This window comes from Bubalus kerabau, chromosome 12, assembly GCF_029407905.1.
Source record: "Bubalus kerabau isolate K-KA32 ecotype Philippines breed swamp buffalo chromosome 12, PCC_UOA_SB_1v2, whole genome shotgun sequence".
NCBI lineage: Eukaryota > Metazoa > Chordata > Mammalia > Artiodactyla > Bovidae > Bubalus > Bubalus kerabau.
In genome coordinates, this window is record NC_073635.1 from 26,756,269 (window position 1) to 26,777,737 (window position 21,469).

The window sequence follows — 21,469 nt, forward strand, 5'->3', positions numbered from 1 at the left end:
CTGTTTCTTTTATAAATCATCTGGCATGTCAAAAGTGATACTTTTATAAACATGGAGAAATAATTCCTACTATAATTTCTTATAATGGCTTATAAATACTTATATTAAGCTCCCTTTTATCCTTTCATTGTCAGCTACCAATCATGCAAGATAAATTATACTCCTTTAATATTTTCCTTAAAATATGAAGCCATTTTTATATCGTTTTTGGTATTTCAATAACCAGTAATGAAATAACTAATTGAAAATTTTAAACTAAAGACATTTTTTAAAATTATGTGTAATACATAAAATTCTAAAGAGTTAGTTGCAAAAAGCATGTCAAATGATTAGTTCAAAAGGATAAATGCTTTAATAATAGAATAGTGAGCCTTGAGAATTTAACCTATATATGCCTTTAAGAACAATTATTTTGGAATATTCATGATGAATCTCTATGAATAAACATAAATTTCAATATGTGGAAATCGAATCACAAATATATATGTATGAAAACATATATAGTATTACCAATTAAAATAGATAAAAAGAAAAACATCTTTTAAAATGTTAAATTCTTATCAAATCTCATTATACAAAGGGCACTATAATAAAATATTACCAAATTCTAAATGATGACCTTGAAAATTTTATCTAATCTAGTATAGTGGAGGAATTTCCTGGTTGTCTAGTGGCTAAGATTCCACACTCCCAATCCTGGGGACCTGGGAACAATACTTGGTCAGGGAACTATATAGATCCCACATGCTGCAAAAAAAAAAAAAAAAAAGGATCCTGAGCACCACAACTACAGATCCCGCATGACACAAAGACTGAAGAGACCCAGGAGGCCATTAAGACCCAGTGCCATCAAACAACAGCTTCACAGGTGGCTCGGTGTTAAAGAATATGCCTGCCAATGCAGGAGACATGGGTTCAATCCCAGGATCAGGAAGATCCCCTGGAGGAGGATTGGCAATCCACTCCAGTATTCTTGTCTGGAGAATCCGATGGACAGAGGAGCCTGGCGGGCTATATAGTCCATGGGGTCAGGGAGTTGGACACACCTGAGCATGCACACACAGTCAAATAAATACTTTTTTTAAAGTATTATGGAAATAGTAATAGTATTTAACTTAATAAAGTTATGCTGAAGCAGAAAATAAGATACATATGTAGATTACTTGCAGTTCATTCATAAAATAGATATTTAGTAAATGGTAGCTATTTGTATTACTTTAATAATTAAGTTATTCTTTATAAAACAAGAAGGGCAAACTCAATTATTTTGATCTCTTTGAAATTAACATTTGTAAGTTCTATAAAACTAACCTTAGGTGTTTTGCTGCTGTTATTTGTTTAGAATTTTATTGGACAAAGAAATTAAAAATATACATCTCTTACAAGTCCATGATATACTGTAATTTTCCTCATATTTAAGAAATAGCTTTTAGTTTTGCTTGCTTGCTTAGGCAAGGGCTTTAATACTACTTTGTAGAATATGACAATAGTATTAAAACACTGGATGAACAAAATGAAAGACAGGTTGCTCTTAGTTGTTCTCAAGGTTAAAACTTAACTGCATAAAGTATTTTTAAGAAGTCAGAAAATTTCAGTAGTATTTCTGGCAAAGCAGTAGAGAAGGAAAAGGGTAAGAGGTAAACATAATAATTTCACATTCTTAAATAAAACCTTGTAACAGACGATTAAGATAAAGTAGAGAAACTGTATCAGGAATAAGGACAATAAAGAATCAAGATGCTTCTGGAGTATCAAGCTGAAGAAGAAAAAAAAAAAAGGGGGGGGTATCTCACTAACCAAAAAAGCACGTGAAAAAGAATCAAGTTGTTCAGGAAGATAATGAATTAAATTTTGAATGAATTGAGTCTGCAGAATCTCTGGGACATTTATATCTGGAAGTCAAGAAAACTATAGCCACGTATTTGGGGCTCATTCAACCAGAGGTGGTAACTGACACTTTGAAAACTGTTGAAATTACCTAGGAATACAGAATGAGAAGGTGGTTAAGCCAGTTATTTCCACTCTTACAGAAACTACTGAATTTACTAAATTTACGTTTAATCTATAGACTATACATTCATGGAGAGAAAAGAGTTACAGTAAAAAAATCAGGATGGAATTAAATAGCAGTAGTGACATTCCTATACTAGTAGAACAGAGAATGTAAACAGAGAAACAAAACAGAACTCTAACAATAAATTATCACAGTGGAATAGCTACTAGCCTGGGCTAAATTTTCTTACAGAGTTCAACTGCCACAAGGCATTCAGTCAAGGATAGAACTTAGTCTAAATTTAGCTCATTTATAGATTTGGTCTACAGGTTTGGTTTTACCCTAAACGTGTTTCAGAATCTTATGATGTGTTTCACATCAACAGCTAGACAAAAAAGTAAACTTTTCAACTCAGGCTAAAATATAAGCATTGTTAGCATATAAAATATCTAAGAACATAAAATCTTTGATTTGAGTTCATAAAGTACCATATAAAAATATTTTTCTACTATCTATAGAGCTTTTTGCTTTTCTGTTCAATAGACTCTCTCACTAGACAATTAAAATTAATAACTCAGTAGATTGATACATAGAACTTCAATGTAAATCTTGACTTCTTGATTATAAAACAATTAAAAGTTTATTAAATTTGAATATTAAAATATTTTCAGATGATGTGTCAAAATATTATTGCTGTCCAGTCACTCAGTCATGTCCAACTCTTTGCTACCCCATGGAATGCAGCACACCAGGCCTCCCTGTCCATCACCAACTTCCAGAGTTTACCCAGATTCATGTCCATTGAGTCAGTGATGCCATCCAACCATCTCATCCTCTTTTGTCCCCTTCTCCTCTTGCCTTTGATCTTTCCCAGCATCAGGGTCTTTTCAAATGAGTCAGTTCTTCACATCAGGTGGCCAAAGTACTGGAGTTTCAGCTTCAACATCAGTCCTTCCAATGAATACTCAGGATTGATTTCCTTAGGATGGACTGGTTTGACTTCCTTGCAGTCCAAGGGACTCTCAAGAGTCTTCTCCAACACCACAGTTCAAAAGCATCAATTTTTTGGCGCTCAGCTTTCTTTATAGTCCAACTCTCACAACCACACATGACTACTGGAAAAACCACAGCCTTGACTAGATGGACCTTTGTTGGCAAAGTAATGTCTCTGCTTTTTAATGTGCTGTCTAAGTTGGTCAAAGCTTTTCTTCCAAGGAGTGAGCAGTCTTTTAATTTCATGGCTGCCATCACCATATGCAGTGATACTGGAGCCCAAGTAAAGAAAGTTTCTCACTGTTTCCATTGTTTCCCCACCTATTTCCAGGAAGAAATGGGACCGAATTCCATGATTTTAGTTTTTTGAATGTTGAATTTTAAGCCAGGTTTTTCACTCTCCTCTTTCACTTTCATCAAGAGGATCTTTAGTTCCTTTTCACTTTCTGCCATAAGGGTGGTGTCATCTGCATATCTGAGGTGATTGGCATCCCTCCCGGCAATCTTGATTCCACCTTGTGCTTTATCCAGCCTGGCATCTGGCATGATGTACTCTGCATATAAGTTAAATAAACGGGGTGACACTATAGAGCCTTGACAGACTCCTTTCCCAATTTGGAACCAGTCCATTGTTCCATGTCCAGTTCTAACTGTTGCTTCTTGACCTGCATGCAGATTTCTCAGGAGGCAGGTAAGGTGGGCTTGCATTCTCATCTCTTTAAGAATTGTCTATAGTTTGTTGTGATCCTACAGTCAAAGGCTTTAGCATAGTCAATGAAGCAGAAGTAGATGCCTCTCTGATATTCTCTTGCTTTTTCTATTATCCAACAGATGCTGGGGATTTGATATCTGGTTCCTCTGCCTTTTCTAAATCCAGCTTGAACATCTGGAAGCTCTCAGGTCATGTACTGTTGAAGCCTAGCTTGGAGAATTTTGAGCATTACTTTGCCAGTATGTGAAATGAGTGCAATTGCACAGTATTTGAGCATTTTTTGGCACTGTCCTTCTTTGGGACTGGAGTGAAAATTGACATTTTGCAGTCCCGTGGTCACTGCTGAGTTTTCCAAATCTGCTGGTATATTGAGTGCAGCACTTTCACAGCATCATCTTTAAGGATTTGATATACCTCAACTGGAGTTCCATCACCTGTACTAGTGTTGTTCGTAGTTATGCTTCTATGGCCCATTTGACTTTGCATTCCAGGATGTCTGGCTCTAGGTGAGTGATCACACCAATGTGGTTATCTGGGCCACTAAGACTTTTTTTGTATAGTTCTTCTGTGTACTCTTGCCACCTCTTCTTAATATCTTCTGCTTATGTTAGGTCCATACCATATCAAAATATTTACACAATGATAAAAACCTTAATTTTATTTTTACTGTAAATGATAAAAGAATTATTTCAAAAAGATGCAGTAATTTAGATATTTCATAAGAATTCTATTCAAATACATAAGTTTTGTAAAGCATACTTTGTGATGTTATTCATGTAGAAATGAAAATAAACACCAGTGAAAAATTCTATAATAATAACTGCAAATAGAAAACAGGTCAGGCATGCATGCTAAGTCAGTTCAACTGTGTCTGACTCTTTGTGACCTCATGGACTGAAGCCAGCCAGGCCCTTCTGTCCATGGGATTCTGGAGTGGGCTGATTTCCCTTCTCAGGGGATCTTCCTGATTCAGGGACTGAACCCGTGTTTCTCTACTCTCCTGCATTAACAAGCTGGTTCTTTATCACTAGTGCCACCCACAGGTCAGTATTCAGAAAACCTACCTTGATTTCCCGTTATTCATTAACCTTTTACAAAACATGCTCTCAGAAGATAGCATAAACTTCAGCTTAAAATCCACGTTTCCAAAATGATTCTTTCCACACTATGGTACTTTGAGAATTTAACCCAAGTGATTTCAATAGAAGCCACGCTTGAGCAGCACACAAAGTATAAATGATTGCACCTGTGCAAGTTGTATTACTGACAGGAGACTTGTAATTTTTCAGTAGTTCTCAACAGTTTCTATAGCAATAGGCCATGTCAGTACACAAAGGAGAAACATTCCCAGCCTAAGTGATCTTAACCTGGTCAGAAACAAGCAGTTGCGTGCCAGATGCCTCCTTTTCTTACTGTCTTTCATTGATTTCCATTGAACCTAATGAGTTCATCTAATGCATTTTGGAAAATATGGGGTTAAGTTCAGCAAATGACATACTTTCTACATGGTGACCTCATTTGTCATATTCCTTCCTCCAAAAAAAATTTCTTGTTTTACAGTGATTTATGAAGTGTTTCAATATTTCTTACTTTTTCAATTACTCAAGTTTCTATTTTCCAAACAACCTTAAAAGTAATAACATGAAACGAACATACAGTGTCTTGCTAGTACAGCACTAAAAATTACATTAAGATTAATTATTTGATTTTCATATAGCAATATGAAGTAAACTATTCACATTCGAGTAATTTAAAATGAACTAAAAATCTGTATGTAACATACTTGGATCTTTTACTATATTAAATGCAAATTAGGTAAACTGCTTCCATTGTGTAATTGTAAGGGATTTGATCTAGGTCATACATAAACGGTCCCGTGATTTTCCCTACTTTCTTCAATTTAAGTCTGAATTTGGCAATAAGGAGTTCATGATCTGAGCCACAGTCAGCTCCTGGTCTTGTTTTTGCTGACTGTAGAGAGCTGCTCCATCTTTGGCTCCAAAGAATATAATCAGTCTGATTTTGGTATTGACCACCTGGTGATGTCCACGTGTAGAGTCTTCTCTTGTATTGTTGGATTAAGGGTATTTGCTATGACCAGTGTGTTCTCTTGACAAAACTCTGTTACCCTTGCCCTGCTTCATTTTGTACTCCAAGGCCAAATCTGCCTGTCACTCCAGGTATCTCTTGACTTCCTACTTTTGCATTCCAGTCCCCTATAATGAAAAGGACATCTTTTTTGGGTGTTAGTTCTAGAAAGTCTTTTGGGTCTTTATAGAACTGTTCAGCTTCTTTCAGCATGACTGGCTGGGGCATAGACTTGGACTACTGTGATACTGAATGGTTTGCCTTGAAAACAAACAGAGACCATTCTGTTGTTTTTGAGCTTGCACCCAAGAACTGCATGTCGGACTCCTATGTTGACTGCGAGGGCTTCTAAGGGATTCTTGCCCACAGTAGTAGATAAAATAGTCACTTGAGTTAAATTCGCCCATTCCAGTCTATTTTAGTTCACTGATTCCTTTACTTCCATCACCAGTCACATCCACAACTGGGTGTTGTTTTTGCTTTGTCTCTGTCTCTTCATTCTTTCTGGAGTTATTTCTCCACTCTTATCCATATTGGTGCCCATCCATATTGGGCACCTACTGACCTGGGTAGCTCATCTTTCAGTGTCATATCTTTTTGCCATTTCATATGGTTCATGGGGTTCTCAAAACAAGAATACTGAAGTGGTTTGTCATTCCCTTCTTCAGAGGACCACATTTTGTTAGAACTCTCCTCCATGATGCATCCATCTTGAGTGTGGCTCTACAGGGCATGGTTCATAATTTCATCAAGCTAGACAAGGCTGTAGTCCATGTGACGTTTGATTAGTTTTCTGTGATTGTGGCTTTCAATCTGTCTGTCCTCTGAGGGATAAGGATAAGAGGCTTAAGGAAGTTTCCTGATGGGAGAGACTAACTGTAGGGGAAACTGGGTCTTGTTCTAATGGGCGGGGCCATACTCAGTAAATCTTTAATCCAACTTTCTGTTGATGGGCCAGACTATGTTCCCTCCCTGTTGTCTGACCTGAGACCAAACTACGGTGGAGGTAATGAAGATAATGACAACCTCCTTCAAAAGGTCCATGCACACACTGCCACACTCAGTGCCCCAGATCCTGCAGCACCCACCGTTGACCCACGCCTCCACAAGTGACTCCTGGACACTCGCAGGCAAGTCTGGATCAGCCTCTTGTGGGGTTACTGCTCCTAAAACAAATCCGTTATAATTATAAACTAGAAGTGACAAATAGATTCAAGGGATTAGATCTGATAGACAGAGTACCTTAAGAACTATGGATGGAGGTTCATGACATTGTACAGGAGGCAGTGATCAAGACTATCCCCAAAGAATAAAAAATGCAAAAAGGCAAAATGGTTGTCTGAGGAGGCTTTACAAACAGCTGAGAAAATAAGAGACTCTAAATGCAAAGGGGAAAAGGAAAGATACACCCATTTAAATGCAGAGCTCCAAAGAATAGCAAGGAGAGATAAGAAAGCCTTCCTCAGCAATCAATGCAAAGAAATAGAGGAAAATAATAGAATGGGGAGATCTCTTCAAGAAAATGAGAGCCACGAAGGGAACATTTCATGCAAAGATGGTCACAATAAAGGACAGAAACAGTATGGACCTAACAGAAGCAGAAGATATTAAGAAGAGGTGGTAAGAATACACAGAAGAACTCAACAAAAAAGACCTTCATGATCCAGATAATCATGATACTGTGATCACTCACCTAGAACCAGAAATCCTGGAATGCAAAGTCAAGTGGGCCTTAGGAAGCATAACTACGAACAACACTAGCACAGGTGATGGAATTCCAGTTGAGCTATATCAAATCCTTAAAGATGATGCTGTGAAAGTGCTGCACTCAGTATACCAGCAAATTTGGAAAAATCAGCAAGGGCCATAGAACTGAAAAAGGTCAATTTTTACTCGATTTACAAAGAAAGGCAATGCTAAAGAATGTTCAAATTACCAAACAACTGTACTCATCTCACACACCAGGAAAGTAATGCTCAAAATTCTCCAAGCCAGGCTCCAACAATATATGAATGGTGAACTTCCAGATGTTCAAGCTGGATTTAGAAAAGGCAGAGGAACCTGAGATCAAATTGCCAACATCTGTTGGATCACTGCAAAGCAAGAGAGTTCCAGAAAAATATCTACTTCTGGTTTATTGACTACGCCAAAGACTTTGACTGTGTGGACCACAACAAACTATGGAAAAATTTTCAAGAGATGGGAATACCCGACCACCTGACCTGCCTCCTGAGAAATCTGTATGCAGGTCAAGAAGCAACAGTTAGAACTGGACATGGAACAAAAGATTGGTTCCAAATCGGGAAAGGAGTACGTCAAAGCTGTACATTGTCACCCTGCTCATTTAACTTATATGCAGAGTACATCAAGTGAAATTCTGGCCTGATAAAGTACAAGCTGGAATCAAGGTTGCCGGGAGAAATATCAATAACCTCAGATACACAGATGACACCACCCTTATGGCAGAAAGCGAAGAAGAACTAAAGAGCCTCTTGATGAAAGTGAAAGAGAGTGGAAAAAGTTGGCTTAAAACTCAACATTCTGAAAATTATTATCATGACATCTGGTCCCATCAATTCCTGGAAAATAGATGGGAAACAATGGAAGCAGTAAGAGACTTTTTTGGGGGGAGCTCCAAAATCACTGCAGATGGTGACTGCAGCCATGAAATTAGAAGACACTTGTTCCTTGGAAGAAAAGCCGTGACAAATCTGAAAAACATATTAAAAAGCAGAGGCATTACTCTGTCAACAAAGGTCCAACTAGTCAAAGCTATGGTTTTTCCAGTAGTCATGTATGGATGTGAGAGTTTGACTATAAAGAAGGCTGAGCACCAAATAACTGATGCTTTTGAACTATGGTGTTGGAGAAGACTCTTGAGAGCCCCTTGGACTGCAAGGAGATCCAACCAGTCAATCCTAAAGGAAATCAGTTCTGAATATTCATTGGAAGGACTGATGCTGAAACTCCAATACTCTGGGCCACCTGATGCAAAGAACTGACTCACTGGAAAAGACCCTGATGCTGGGAAAGACTGAAGGCAGGAGAAGGGGATGACAAGGATGAGATGGTAGGATGGCATCATCGACTCAATGGACATGAGTTTGAGTAAACTCCGGGAGTTTGTGATGGACAGGGAAGCCTGGCGTACTGCATTTCATGGGGTCGCAAAGAGTGGGACACGACTGAACTGAACTGAACTGAGGTAAACTGCATAAAAATTAACCAGAATGCCAAAGAGAAAAGAAAATACAGAGCCCAACCACTCTACCAGTTATTCTCTTTTGATCTTCAGTTCCCCTAGCTTTGGCCTCTTTATATGCAGATCAGTATCTCCCGAACAGCCAGGTGTTATCTTTGAGAACATCACATACCCTAATGTGCCACATCCAATCTGTTACCATATCCTGTCAAATTTTACTTCCAAAATATGTCTCTTATTTACCTTCCTGTTTAATCTCTACTGCCACCACCCTCATTCTAAGCCACAGCATTTCTTACGTAGAAAGCAACAGCCTCCAACTGGTTTTGTCAGTTTCCCTCCCTGCTCCTCTATTCCCTCACTGTACTCAGAATACTTTGTACAACTATATGATACTTGTAGTAGGCAGAAGAACGCTCCCTCCCTTCCAATGATATCCACATCCTACTCTCCATAGCCTATGAATATTACCTTACATTCAATGTAAGGGCTTCGAAGAGACCATCCTGAATTACCCAGGTGGACTCAATCAAACTCCAAAGCAACAAGTCTTTCCTGGTTGTGCCAAGAGGAAGATATGACTCCAGAACAGTCTGAAAGATGCCCTGTTCTTGGTTTCAAACATGGAGGGAGAAGGAAGAAGGCCATAAACCAAAGAATATGAGTAGCCTTGGGAAGCTGGAAAAGACAAAGAAAATGGATCTCCTCGAGAGCCTCCAGAAAGGAATGTAGTCTTGAGGATGTCATGATTTTAGTCCAGTTAGAAGTCCATGTTAGACTTCTTATCTACAGTAATGTAAAAGAATAAATTTGTGTTGTTTCAGGTCAGTAAGTCTGTGGTAATTTGTTATGGCAGCAATAGAACACTAATGCAACACTCCTCTGCTTAGTTTAAAAACCACAATCTTAGTGTAAAAACCACAATCTTGCAAGCCCTACATGTTTTAGTTCCTATCTATATAAATTCATGGAATGATTCTCTTTCCCTTCATTCTTGTGTTCCATTCATATATGTTCGCAAAATATGCCAAGGAATTCCTCAGAAAACGCAGCCACATATTCATCCTTTGTTTCAAAGTTTAATATTGCCTTCTTGAGGCTTTTTTTGAACCTTAAATTCAGTCAGTTCAGTTGCTCAGTTGTGTTCGACTCTTTGTGACCCTATGGACTGCAGCTCTCCAGGCTTCCCTGTTCATCACCAGCTCCCGGAGCTTGCTCAAACTCATGTTCATTGAATCGGTGATGCCATCCAACCATCTCATCCTCTCGTCCTCTTCTCCTCCCACCTTCAATTTTTCCCAGCATCAGGGTCTTTTCCAATGAATCAGTTCTTCATATCAGGTGGCCAGAGGATTGGAGCTTCAGCTTCAGCATCAGTCCTTCCAATGAATATTCAGGATTGATTTCCTTCAGGATGGACTGGTTGCATCTCCTTGCAGTCCAAGGGATTCTCAACAGTCTTCTCCAACACCACAGTTCAAAAGCATCAATTCTTAAGCGCTCAGCTTTCTTTATCGTCCAATTCTCACATCCATACATGACTACTGGAAAAACCATAGCTTTGACTAGATGGACCCTTGTTAGCAAAGTAATGTCTCTGCTTTTTAATATGCTGTCTAGGTTGATCATAGCTTTTCTTCCAAGTAGCAAGCATCTTTTAATTCATGGCTGCAGTCACCAACTGCAGTGATTTTGGAATCAAAATATAGGCAGCCTCTAAAAGCTAGGAAAGAGAAGGAAACAGATTCTCCCTTAAAGCGTTCCAAAGGAATACCATCCTGAAAACACCCTGGTTTTAGTTCAGTAAGACCCAGTTATTAATGAGGTTATTAATGTTTTTCCTGGCAATCTTGATTCCAGCTTGCACTTCATCCAGCCCAGCATGCCTTATGATGTATACTCTGCATATAACAGCCTTGATGTACTCTTCCCGATTTGGAACCAGTCTGTTGTTCCATGTCCAGTTCTAACTGTTGCTTCTTGATCTGCATGCAGATTTCTCAGGAGGCAGGTAAGATGGCTTGGTATTCCCATCTCTCGAACAATATTCAAGTTTGTTGTAATCCACACAAAGGCTAAACTCAAAGGCTTTAGCATAGTTGATGAAGCAGATGTTTCTTTGGAACTCTTTTGCTTTTTCTATGATCCAATGGATGTTGGCAATTTGATCTCTGGTTCCTCCGCCTTTTCTAAATCCAGCTTGAACATCTGGAAGATATCAGTTCAGGTACTGTTTAAGACTCACTTGGAGAATTTTGAGCATTACTTTGCTAGTGTGTGAGATGTGTGCAGATGTGCAGTAGTTTGAACATTCTTTGCCATTTCCCTTCTTTGGGATTGGAATGAAAACTGACCTTTTCCAGGGTTGTGGCTACTGATGAGTTTTCCAAATTGGCTGCCATATTGAGTGTAGCACTTTCACAGCATCGTCTTTTAGATTTGAAATAGCTCAGCTGGAATTCCATCACCTCCATTAGCTTTGTTTGTAGTGATGCTTCCTAAGGCCCACTTGATTTTGCACTCCAGGATATCTGGCTCTAGGTGAGTGATCACACCATCATGGTTGCCTGGGACACAAGGCTTTTTTTTGTGTAGTTCTTCTGTGTATTCTTGCCACTTCTTTTTAATATTTCTGCTACTGTTAGGTCCATAGTGTTTCTGTCCTTTATTGTGCACATTTTTACATGAAATGTTCCCTTGGTATCTCTATCTTGAAGAGATCTCTCATCTTTCACATTCTATTGTTTTCCTCTATTTCTAAATTAAATTAGGTTTCTTCTTTTGTATGGTCTCATGAAAGCGTTAGTCACTCAGTCGTGTCTGACTCTGTGGCCCCATGGACTATAGAAGTTCAGGCTCCTATATCCATGGAATCCCTCAGGCAAGAATACTGGAGTGGGTAGCCATTACCTTCTCAAGGGGATCTTCCCAACCCAGGGATTGAACCCAGGTCTCCGGCATTGCAGGCAGATTTTTTAACATCTGATGTACCAAGGCTCATAATACTGTGAAATTTTATTTTTTAGAATACAACATAGCTTGCAATTATATTATTTAATTGTGTGGTTTCTAAAAATCTATCTCTTTCACTAGAATGGTACCTTCATAAAGATAAAAACTTAGTGCCCACTATTATGTATCTCCAATACCTAGTATGTAACAGGAAACTATTTATTCAGCAAATATATACTGAATAAATCTTAAAGTAAATGGAAAGATTAAATTAGAAGATGAAAAAAAAAAAGAGGTGGCAGGCTTTTGTTGGCTTCCTTTACTAATACCGAAAGCAGACATTTATTTTAAAGAGTAGAAGTTTTAGAAAAATATTTGCTAGGAGTAACTGAAAATTACATAATTTTCACCTCTAAATAATATAAAATATATAGTGTATCTGACATCAACATGTAATTAAAACTCGAATGTAACTATTTATTTAAAAATATGAGTTTAATTTCTAGGTATTAATTACATAAAAACTGCGTGGTAAAAATATTTGCATATAAACTGTTGGCATATCCTTCATTGTTTCCTTTGTATACAATTCTAAGAGTATAATTAGTGGGTTAAGGATTATGAATATTTTTATGCTAGGTAAAATGCACATATCTGCATTCTTACCCTTCAAAATTTTACCCAATTTGAAAATTATGCTGCAGTTTTGCTTCAACATAAATGTATTGATTATTAGTAGACTTTTTACTTTTTTTAATCTTTTATTTTATATAGGAGTATAGCTGATAAACAATGCTGTAATGATTATTAGCAGATTTACATAAATCTTATTTGTACTTACATTGCCTGTTAACTGTTCAGTTTTCTTTTTTAATATTTTTTCATCACTATGATACATTCTTTTAATTGATCTGCAAGAACTTTTTATTTACTAAAGCTTTTATTTATTAACTTTTATCAATAAATATAAACTTTTTCCTGTTTGCATTTTTTCTTTTAATTTTGTTAATATTTTTAGAGATGCAGAGAGATAAAACTTTTTAGCTGTATTTTTACAACTTCATATTTTGATGTTATGATTTAAAACATCTTTTCTTATTTAAAATATTAGTTTTAATTTTCTTGAATGATGTTCAGTTTCCTTTTTAGCTTTAAATTTTAATACATGCAGAATTTATTTAGCATGACATATGAAATAAGGATATAAATTAAATTTTTTTCAATTGGCTACCTCATTTGCTAATCCTACGTCTTGCCAAATACTTCTCCTTAAATTTGGTTAGAAAAGTTATACTCATCATATATGAGATACTCATACAAATTCCAGCCTGATTATCAAATGCTTACACCATACATCTATTCTTATACAAGTAGCACAATACCCTAATTATTAAAAAGAATTATTTAGCACAATACCCTAATTATAAATTATTTAGCACAATACCCTAATTATTAAAAATAATTCTTTTCCCTGAAAATAAATTGTTAGAGGAAAACTATACAATGTATTTATGTTTAAGTTCACTTAAATATTAATGTTGTTTCAAACCTAATGTGAAATAATTACCATAAAACTTCAATCGCAACTAGGACATGTCATCAATAAAAATTTATTTTCTGTTTTTAGTGTTTATTAATTAAATACATTTTATGTCTACCATCAGTATTAAACTTTAAAAAAAAGTGTTTAGCATTCTCAGTGGCTTACTCATTTACTTAACAAATATTTTTATTTTATTTTATTTTTTAACTTTAAAATATCATATTGGTTTTGCCATATGTCAAAATGAATCCGCCACAGGTATACACGTGTTCCCCATCCTGAGCCCTCCTCCCTCCTCCCTCCCCATACCATCCCTCTGGGTTGTCCCAGTGCACCAGCCCCAAGCATCCAGTATCGTGCATCGAACCTGGACTGGTGACTTGTTTCACATATGATATTATACATGTTTCAATGCCATTCTCCCAAATCCTCCCACCCTCTCCCTCTCCCACAGAGTTCAAAAGACTGTTCTATATATCAGTGTCTCTTTTGCTGTCTCGTATACAGGGTTATTGTTACCATCTTTCTAACTGTATTAACTTCCAAGTGTCATGCTAGGATTAGGGATTACCTTCTTCAAGCACACATTCTAATAGACAATTAAACAAATAAATAAACTGTATAAATTCAAGAAAGGAAATAAAAAGGATGCTATGATAGAAAATAAGGTTATTGTGGGTGGAAGCTACTTCGCTATGGTAGCAGGGAAAGCTTCTGTGAGGAGGCGATGACCTTTAACCAGACACCTGAAGAATGAGTACTCTCCAGTCATATGAAATATAGGGAAGAGAGCCAAAACTTAGAACAACAAACAAAGATCACGAGGCAGGAAAGTGCTTGGCATAATTAAAGAACGAAGTTTGATTGTGGCATAGTGAGCAAAGGCAAGAACCACATGAAATGAAGTTACAAAGGTTGTGATATTTCACTCTAAATGTTATGAGAAATGTTTTATGTTAAAAGAGACATAACCTCATTTATATTTTTAAATGAACTTCAGCAAAACTATAAAAAAAAAGAACAAAGATTAACAAGACAAGAGGTGAGAAAATCACTTAAGAGATGATTGTAGTAATCCAGGAAAGTCAGAACCAGAGTACTCTTGCCACAATTAAGACATTTTAACTTTGTTCACAAAACTATAGGAATTCATTAGAAATTTTTAGAAAGAAAAATCATTATATTGGCTCTATTAGAAAAGATTTATTATATGAATATATTATATTAAATATAAATTATACTTCATTACATTATTTTATTATTTTATATAATAGTGTTACTTAAAATTTTGTCATCAGTAACAGACTAGAGACAAGTCCAATGAAGAAACTATACAATTCTCAAAGAAGGGCTATGGCTTTGAACTGAAGAACTATCAAAGATGAAGAAGAGAGAGGCCAAAGAGCTAGTTCAGAATTTTCTAAAAGGCTTAATCATGAGGGAAAAAAAGGGGGTGAAAAGTGAAGGAGCTGAAAAACAGTCCAGATCAGTCTTCTCAAAACAGAAAATAAAGCACAATAGCTTGTATTATTTGACTCCATAGACATAAATTTAAACTTCAATAAATATCATTACAATGAAGGTAACATTGGGAAAAAATACAAATATTATCCATGTTGTTCACTGAGAGAGTGTGCACAGGTGATCAATCTACACAAATGTCATTATACTTGTAACTTTTTCAGTATACATAATAAATAAAAAGTTTTAAGCAAAGAGTGATTCCCCCAAAGAAATGTCTCTATAAACATTTTGAACAAATATTGGGAATACAAGTACTTAAAGTTTATAGTGTGATGAACTTTTGCTTGTGAACTTATCTAAGTAGAAATGGCAATATTAGTATTCATGGGAATAACATACGACTTGTCTATTTTTGTTTTGTTTCAATAACATGCAGAATGGAGAAAGCTATTTTACAGAGGTATGTTGACAGAATGAGAATTCCGAGAGCTCAGAACATGCATCTATTTTACAACTTTTATCCAAAACGAAGCTAGAAATACTATATCTTCAAAATACATCCTAAATGTTCATCAACACTCAATTCCAATAATTTATATCCTACAGTTATAATCAAGCATATATTTCAATTAAAGATTCCATTTTCATAAATGTCTTAATTATGAATCTTATTTTAATGAAAAATATAAGACATTCTATCAAATACATAAAATGATAGGAGATAACTTTCCAAGATGAGTAAAATTAAGATCACTTAAAGATTGAGATACTTTACTGGTAATAACTATCAAATATTAAATAATATTATTAAAATAATTATTACTAAACTATGGAAAATGTTGTAGAAACTGCATATTACCAAAATTATAACTTTTATTTTTGTCCTTTAATCTATTCTGATACATGCTGCAATCTCTCCTGCTTGAAAGTACTGAGTTCATTTAACAAATATTATATGTCTGACAAAGAAGCCAGCCCTATTACATATTTACAACTGTAATGAAACTATTTTCTTATCTTGCAAAAATACTATGAATTGACTTTGCATTTCCAACATCATCAACAGAACTTTTCTTCTTAATAACCACTGCATGACAGCATGCAGTGATAGTCATTTATGATCACCTTCCATATTATCACATAATAAAGAGAAGAGGAAATTCACCACATCAGCCTTAAAGTAATTCAAAATTTTAAAATACCCTTAAGACCTTTGTGCAGTTCAGCTAAAATTGTTTCATAGCAAACCTTTCTAGATAAAGAAAGCAGTGCACAGATAATTCTGATGCAGGCTTCTGAATCCGGTTAACTACTCCAGAGTATATTCCAGTCACTGCAGTTAACCTTTTAGAACAGACTTCTACACAAAACAAACTCCAGACAACAATCCATCTAATCTAGTCTAATCCTTCTTAGTTTATACAACTCAGAGTTAGATACTTTTTGTAAGCACCAAAATCTGAAAAGAATTTTTTCCCTTTATATTATCATTATGTTCAAATTTGCATTTATAAAAAAAATCAGTGCATTCAAATTATAATAAACACTTTCCTGCTTTATTTGTTCTATGAGTTGATCTTCCATATCATTAGCTGATGGATGAAGACACTGGTGATCATCTGGAGCTCAGGTACCTTCTCTAAAATTACTCCTGTTATTGGCAGAATTCAGTTTGTTGATGTTTGTAGGCTTAAGTCCCCCACTTTCTTGCTGACTGTTAGCCGGGAAGTACTCTCAGCTTCTACAACACAATCTCAGGTCTTTGCTGCTCAGCAACAAAGAACTTTATGTCATATCCCTTTCACACCAAGGTGCTCTCACATCCTGTTCTAAACAAGCCAGAGAAAACTCTCAACCTTTACAGGGCTCCTGTGATTAGGTTACTTGAGCCATCTGTACAATTGCCTTTTCTTAAAAGCAACTGTGCTAACATATACTATATAACCTAGTCACAAGAATAACATCCATCATATTCCCTGTGCCAGGAATTATGCAGAGTGTGTACACAGGAAAATCCTGGGTCGGGGGTTGGGAGCAGAGTTTGGCTCACCTTTGTTCTTCACAGAATAATCTGTTAATCTTAACCAGAGACATCATTCTGGCTGTTTTATTTTTCATCTCTGAAACTTTCAATTGGTTCTTTAAAAACGCTTTCATTTTTCTCTGTATTATGTTAATTTTTTCCCTTAGATTGAAAAACATCTTGGACATACTTAACAATAGCTGTTTGAATGCCTGATCTGACAACTCTGCAATATGTATGTATCCCTTCTGAATCTGCTTCTGTTGATTGATTTTTTTGTTTCCAGCTTATGCATCACATTTTTTTTCTTTGCACACTTAATAATTTTTATTGAATGCTTAATGTTGAATAATTGCATTGATTGAAGAATTTTTTGAATTCCTTTGAAAAGAGTTGGAATTTTGTTCTGACAGAAAGTTAAATAATTATAGATCACTGTGATGTTTTTGAGGCTTGTTTAAAATCTTTTTACTTGTCATTCTACAGTAGCCTTCATTTTAGAGCTAATTCGGTCCCAATAACATGGTGGGACTTTTCTGTGATCTCTTCTGCATGCCACCACTGTGCATCTTATTATCCATATAATTAGGCAGCCTTAATTTGAAGATGATACTTAAAGAAATACAAGGGAATACAAATATAAAAACTATTTTGCTCTCAATAGCCAGGTACAAATACAACGTATTATATCTCCATGAAACCTGAGCCATATGCTGAGGTGTCTATAAACAACTATATTAATGAATGGTTATTGTATAACAATTGATGAAATTTAAGAATACCCAAACAGGTCAGGAGATGAGGTCAATATTACCTTTGTAAAATGAGTGGGCAAAGCTCTGCTCAGGAATTAACTTGGCAAGGAATCCATGGTTCAAACTTGGATGAGGGATAGATGGTATGACCACAACTGTGGAGAAAATCATGGAATCAAATTTGAGCCAGCATGTAACAACCTGCAACATGGTCCACTGAAGATCCAAGACAATTCTATATCACTGCAACATGCAAACAGTACTAGCAATAAAGACCGTGTCTCTGGAGGAAGGAAAGAAGTTATGTATTAAGGGAAAGGAAATAACATACTTGTTAAGTAGAGTCATTTGCAACAAACACAGAGACATACAAACACACAAGAAAATAAGAACTGGAAGGTTTCACTAAAATATTGCTTGCTTTATACGTACACGACTGAATGCATTAAAAATGAAGAGACAGTTGATTAACATATAGAGTCTCTGTGTTTTAAATGGTTGAAACACAGAAACTGGAATGTTAGGATAACATTTAATTTGTCAAGTAAAAAGTTAAAAGTAAGATTATACTACAAAGAAATACCACGTTTATATACTCAAAATAAATACAGCATGCAACAATAAGGAATTAAAGTTAAACATAATCTGTATTTCCACACAGAAACAAAAAGTAAATGAGATATGATATGAGTATGGAAAACAAAATGCAGAGATTTGACCACTAATTTCTACTCGTTTTTTAAAATATTCAATAAATGTATATATCATATGCATTTATTTAGGAAGGATAATTTCCATTACAAACTAATCTAGTGGTACATGAAATAATCACTGGGCTGCTAAGGCAACACTGCAAACAATAGAGAAACAACCTTGAGGTAAGCACCTGGCAGGAAATGCAATAGACAAAAGGCATCCTGTGATATTAAAATATTAGTTGCCAAAAATGTATTTATCATTTCCAAGCAGCGTAAACAAAGCTAATAATACATGAACTCCTACAACATAAGCATCTTCTATAGATGAGAAAGACAACATGACCCAAAACGGTTCACTGCTGTCTAGAAATTTCTGACTTTAGTCGATGCAACTTTGGTATAAAATTCAGAGTGTATGTTTGTTTATTATAAATCTCTGGCTGAATATTTAGCTACTGAAATAACTACACATATTGAAAGAAAGAAAGGCAGACAGAAAGAAAGAAAGAAAGAAAGATGCTACTGAGCTTGGCTACAAAGATTTCTAGTTTGGCTTACTGTTGGTTTTGAACTACTCTATAAGGACCTCCTACTTTCATATGTTTATAAAGGTTAAAAATAATACATTTAAAATATATGAGTTATTTGTATATTAAGTAGTAGCATAAATGTTTTATGCTAATAAACAGAAAAACTAAACCCAAAACCTTGATAAAATGAGAATATAGCCAATATCATTCTACATTTTTGTGTAATTAAACAAGATTAAATTGGCATTTATATACTGCCTCCTTATAAATACTTGAGATGATTATGAATAGAACCAGTTTAAATCTAGATGTAAAAGTTAAATAAAAAGGAGATAAATGATGATGAAAATTCAAATAATTAGACAAATATTAAGTACCTGTACTTGTTGGTGAATTTATTTCTTGTCTGATGTTTCTACCTGGTTGGCTTCCAGTTCTTGCAGTCTCTCGCTGGGGTTCTAAAATGTCACGATACTTGGAAACCATCAGAACGGAAATGAAGTAAACAACAGCTAGAGCTAAGAACTGTGCCTGCTTGCTATCATCCTGCATAAAATGAAAAGGTAGTTTTGACACTCAAAAAATTTTAAGTATAAGTTCTCAGAGTATAAGAAACTATTCCTGTTTTATTTTCTTTATGGAGGAAAACATACGACATTTAACTTTTGCTAAAACTTGCTAAGTATATACTGTTAGTATTATCTAAGTATATATTAAAAAAAAAAAAAAAAAACTCCAGAAACATATCATCTGATTTATAGGTTGAAATATAATTTAAAAAATGAGAATGTTAAAAATTTGCTGAATATGCCACAAAATTTATTATTTATCCTCTTCACTAGTATCTATTACTTCTATAACATCAGAGAATGCATATTTATAAGATATGCAGATAGCACAAGTTTGAAAAGAATAATTTAATGTCTGGCTAAAAAAGTCTAGAGTTTCAAATACTATAGCTGAAAAATAATAACAGAATAAAGTTACTATTGGACTACAGATACAATTCTAACATATCACTACCTGAGCAGGAAATATGAGTAAAATAAGGGAGATATAAAAATCAGGGAGCATAAAGCATGGATTTTATACAAGTTCCATATGGCAGTTTCAGAAAAAGCTAATGCAATGTTTGACACATGAACAGATAAAAATAAATAACAGCCACACTATTCTGTACTGGAAAAATAACCTCATTTTTCCAGTGCAGGATTGGGAGCCAATATTTGAGGGTCCAAATTTCAAAACCTCAATGACAAAACGAAGTTATTCCAGAGGATAGCAGTGATGTGGTAAAAGATCTGAAAAAGGCTGACCATGTTAGGATAAAGAGATAATAGTTATTTATTTCTTTCTTTGAAGCAGAACTGCATATAACCTTGAAAGCTCTATCGAAAAAGCCTAGGTAATCATCCTATAGGGATAAAAATGTTAAATGACCTCTAAAACTATTTTCAGATTAGACTATATTTAAGGAATCATAAATAGATGGTTATTAAGCCTTTTTTCTAAGTTAGGTAAAAGTGATGCTTCAAACCAAAACTGCAAGTAATTACCATGGCCCATAGATAAAACAGAAATAAGGAAAACAAACATGCATTAAAGTCTATTAACTCCATAAACAGTCACTTTACATTTATTACTTCATTTCAGCACTAGGTGAACAAGACTCAAAATTCATGTGCATTTGTCAGGAAAAAAAAGCAAACAAGAAAGATGACTTAATACTCTGGAATAGAATTAGTATAGGTAATGGAGAAAATGACCAAAATAGATTACATTTGTTCTGAAATATTGTGAATTTAGTGTTTCATACTCTGTGGGTAACAGACAGCTTTTAAATACATTACTTTTCCTTAAATACCTAAATTTTAAAATCTCATATGTTTCTGAACTTAAGGCAACATAAAGTGACTTGAACAATTCAAAGGTTAAGTAGAAATCTTATAATACCTACACCTGACTTTAAAATATAACAATTCAAAAATACTTTCAAATTCTGGAGATTATTTAAAAGAAAAAAAGCATTTCTTGGAGTTTATGAAATATGGTGGTAAAAGAGAGAGAATGCTTTGCAAAGGCCTAATTTGGGATTCTGACTCTATTTCATACTAGCTGTGTGATCTTAATGTTTTTCAGTCTTAGCTTTCTCTTAACCTTTTACTGAAAGCTGAGGGTAATATATATGTGTCTGATACACAGTGTAAATTGAATGAACACAAGTTACATTACCTCAATGATGTTTGGAAGGAACACCTGAACATTAATTCCCTTCCTTCAGGAAGAAAGCTAGTAAGAACCACTGTAGGGTTATCCAATATACAATAGTTACAAAACATCTATAGATATTAGAAAAAGTATACAATCCACCATAATAACCTGATACAGAACTTACTAACAATTTAAATGCAATGTCACACAACATAAATTCCTTCTATGTTAGGTCTGAGTGAGTTTCTTGGAGATGAAAACATGATCCGTGTTTAAATCATCTATCATTTAAAAAAAATTCTTCC

At 35.1% G+C, this 21,469-nt stretch overlaps 1 protein-coding gene across 5 annotated transcripts in view; it reads right to left on the reverse strand.

The window, feature by feature from the left end:
- NBEA (neurobeachin) overlaps positions 1–21,469 on the reverse strand; it is a 661,454-nt gene that overhangs the window by 409,400 nt on the left and 230,585 nt on the right. For all 5 annotated transcript variants that reach the window (XM_055542371.1, XM_055542373.1, XM_055542372.1 and 2 more), the window contains exons 28-29: positions 19,331–19,499; positions 17,785–17,880 (exon numbers count right to left, since the gene is read on the reverse strand). In XM_055542371.1, coding sequence (XP_055398346.1) covers positions 17,785–17,880; positions 19,331–19,499 — 265 coding nt within the window. The remainder of the gene's footprint in view (positions 1–17,784; positions 17,881–19,330; positions 19,500–21,469) is intronic.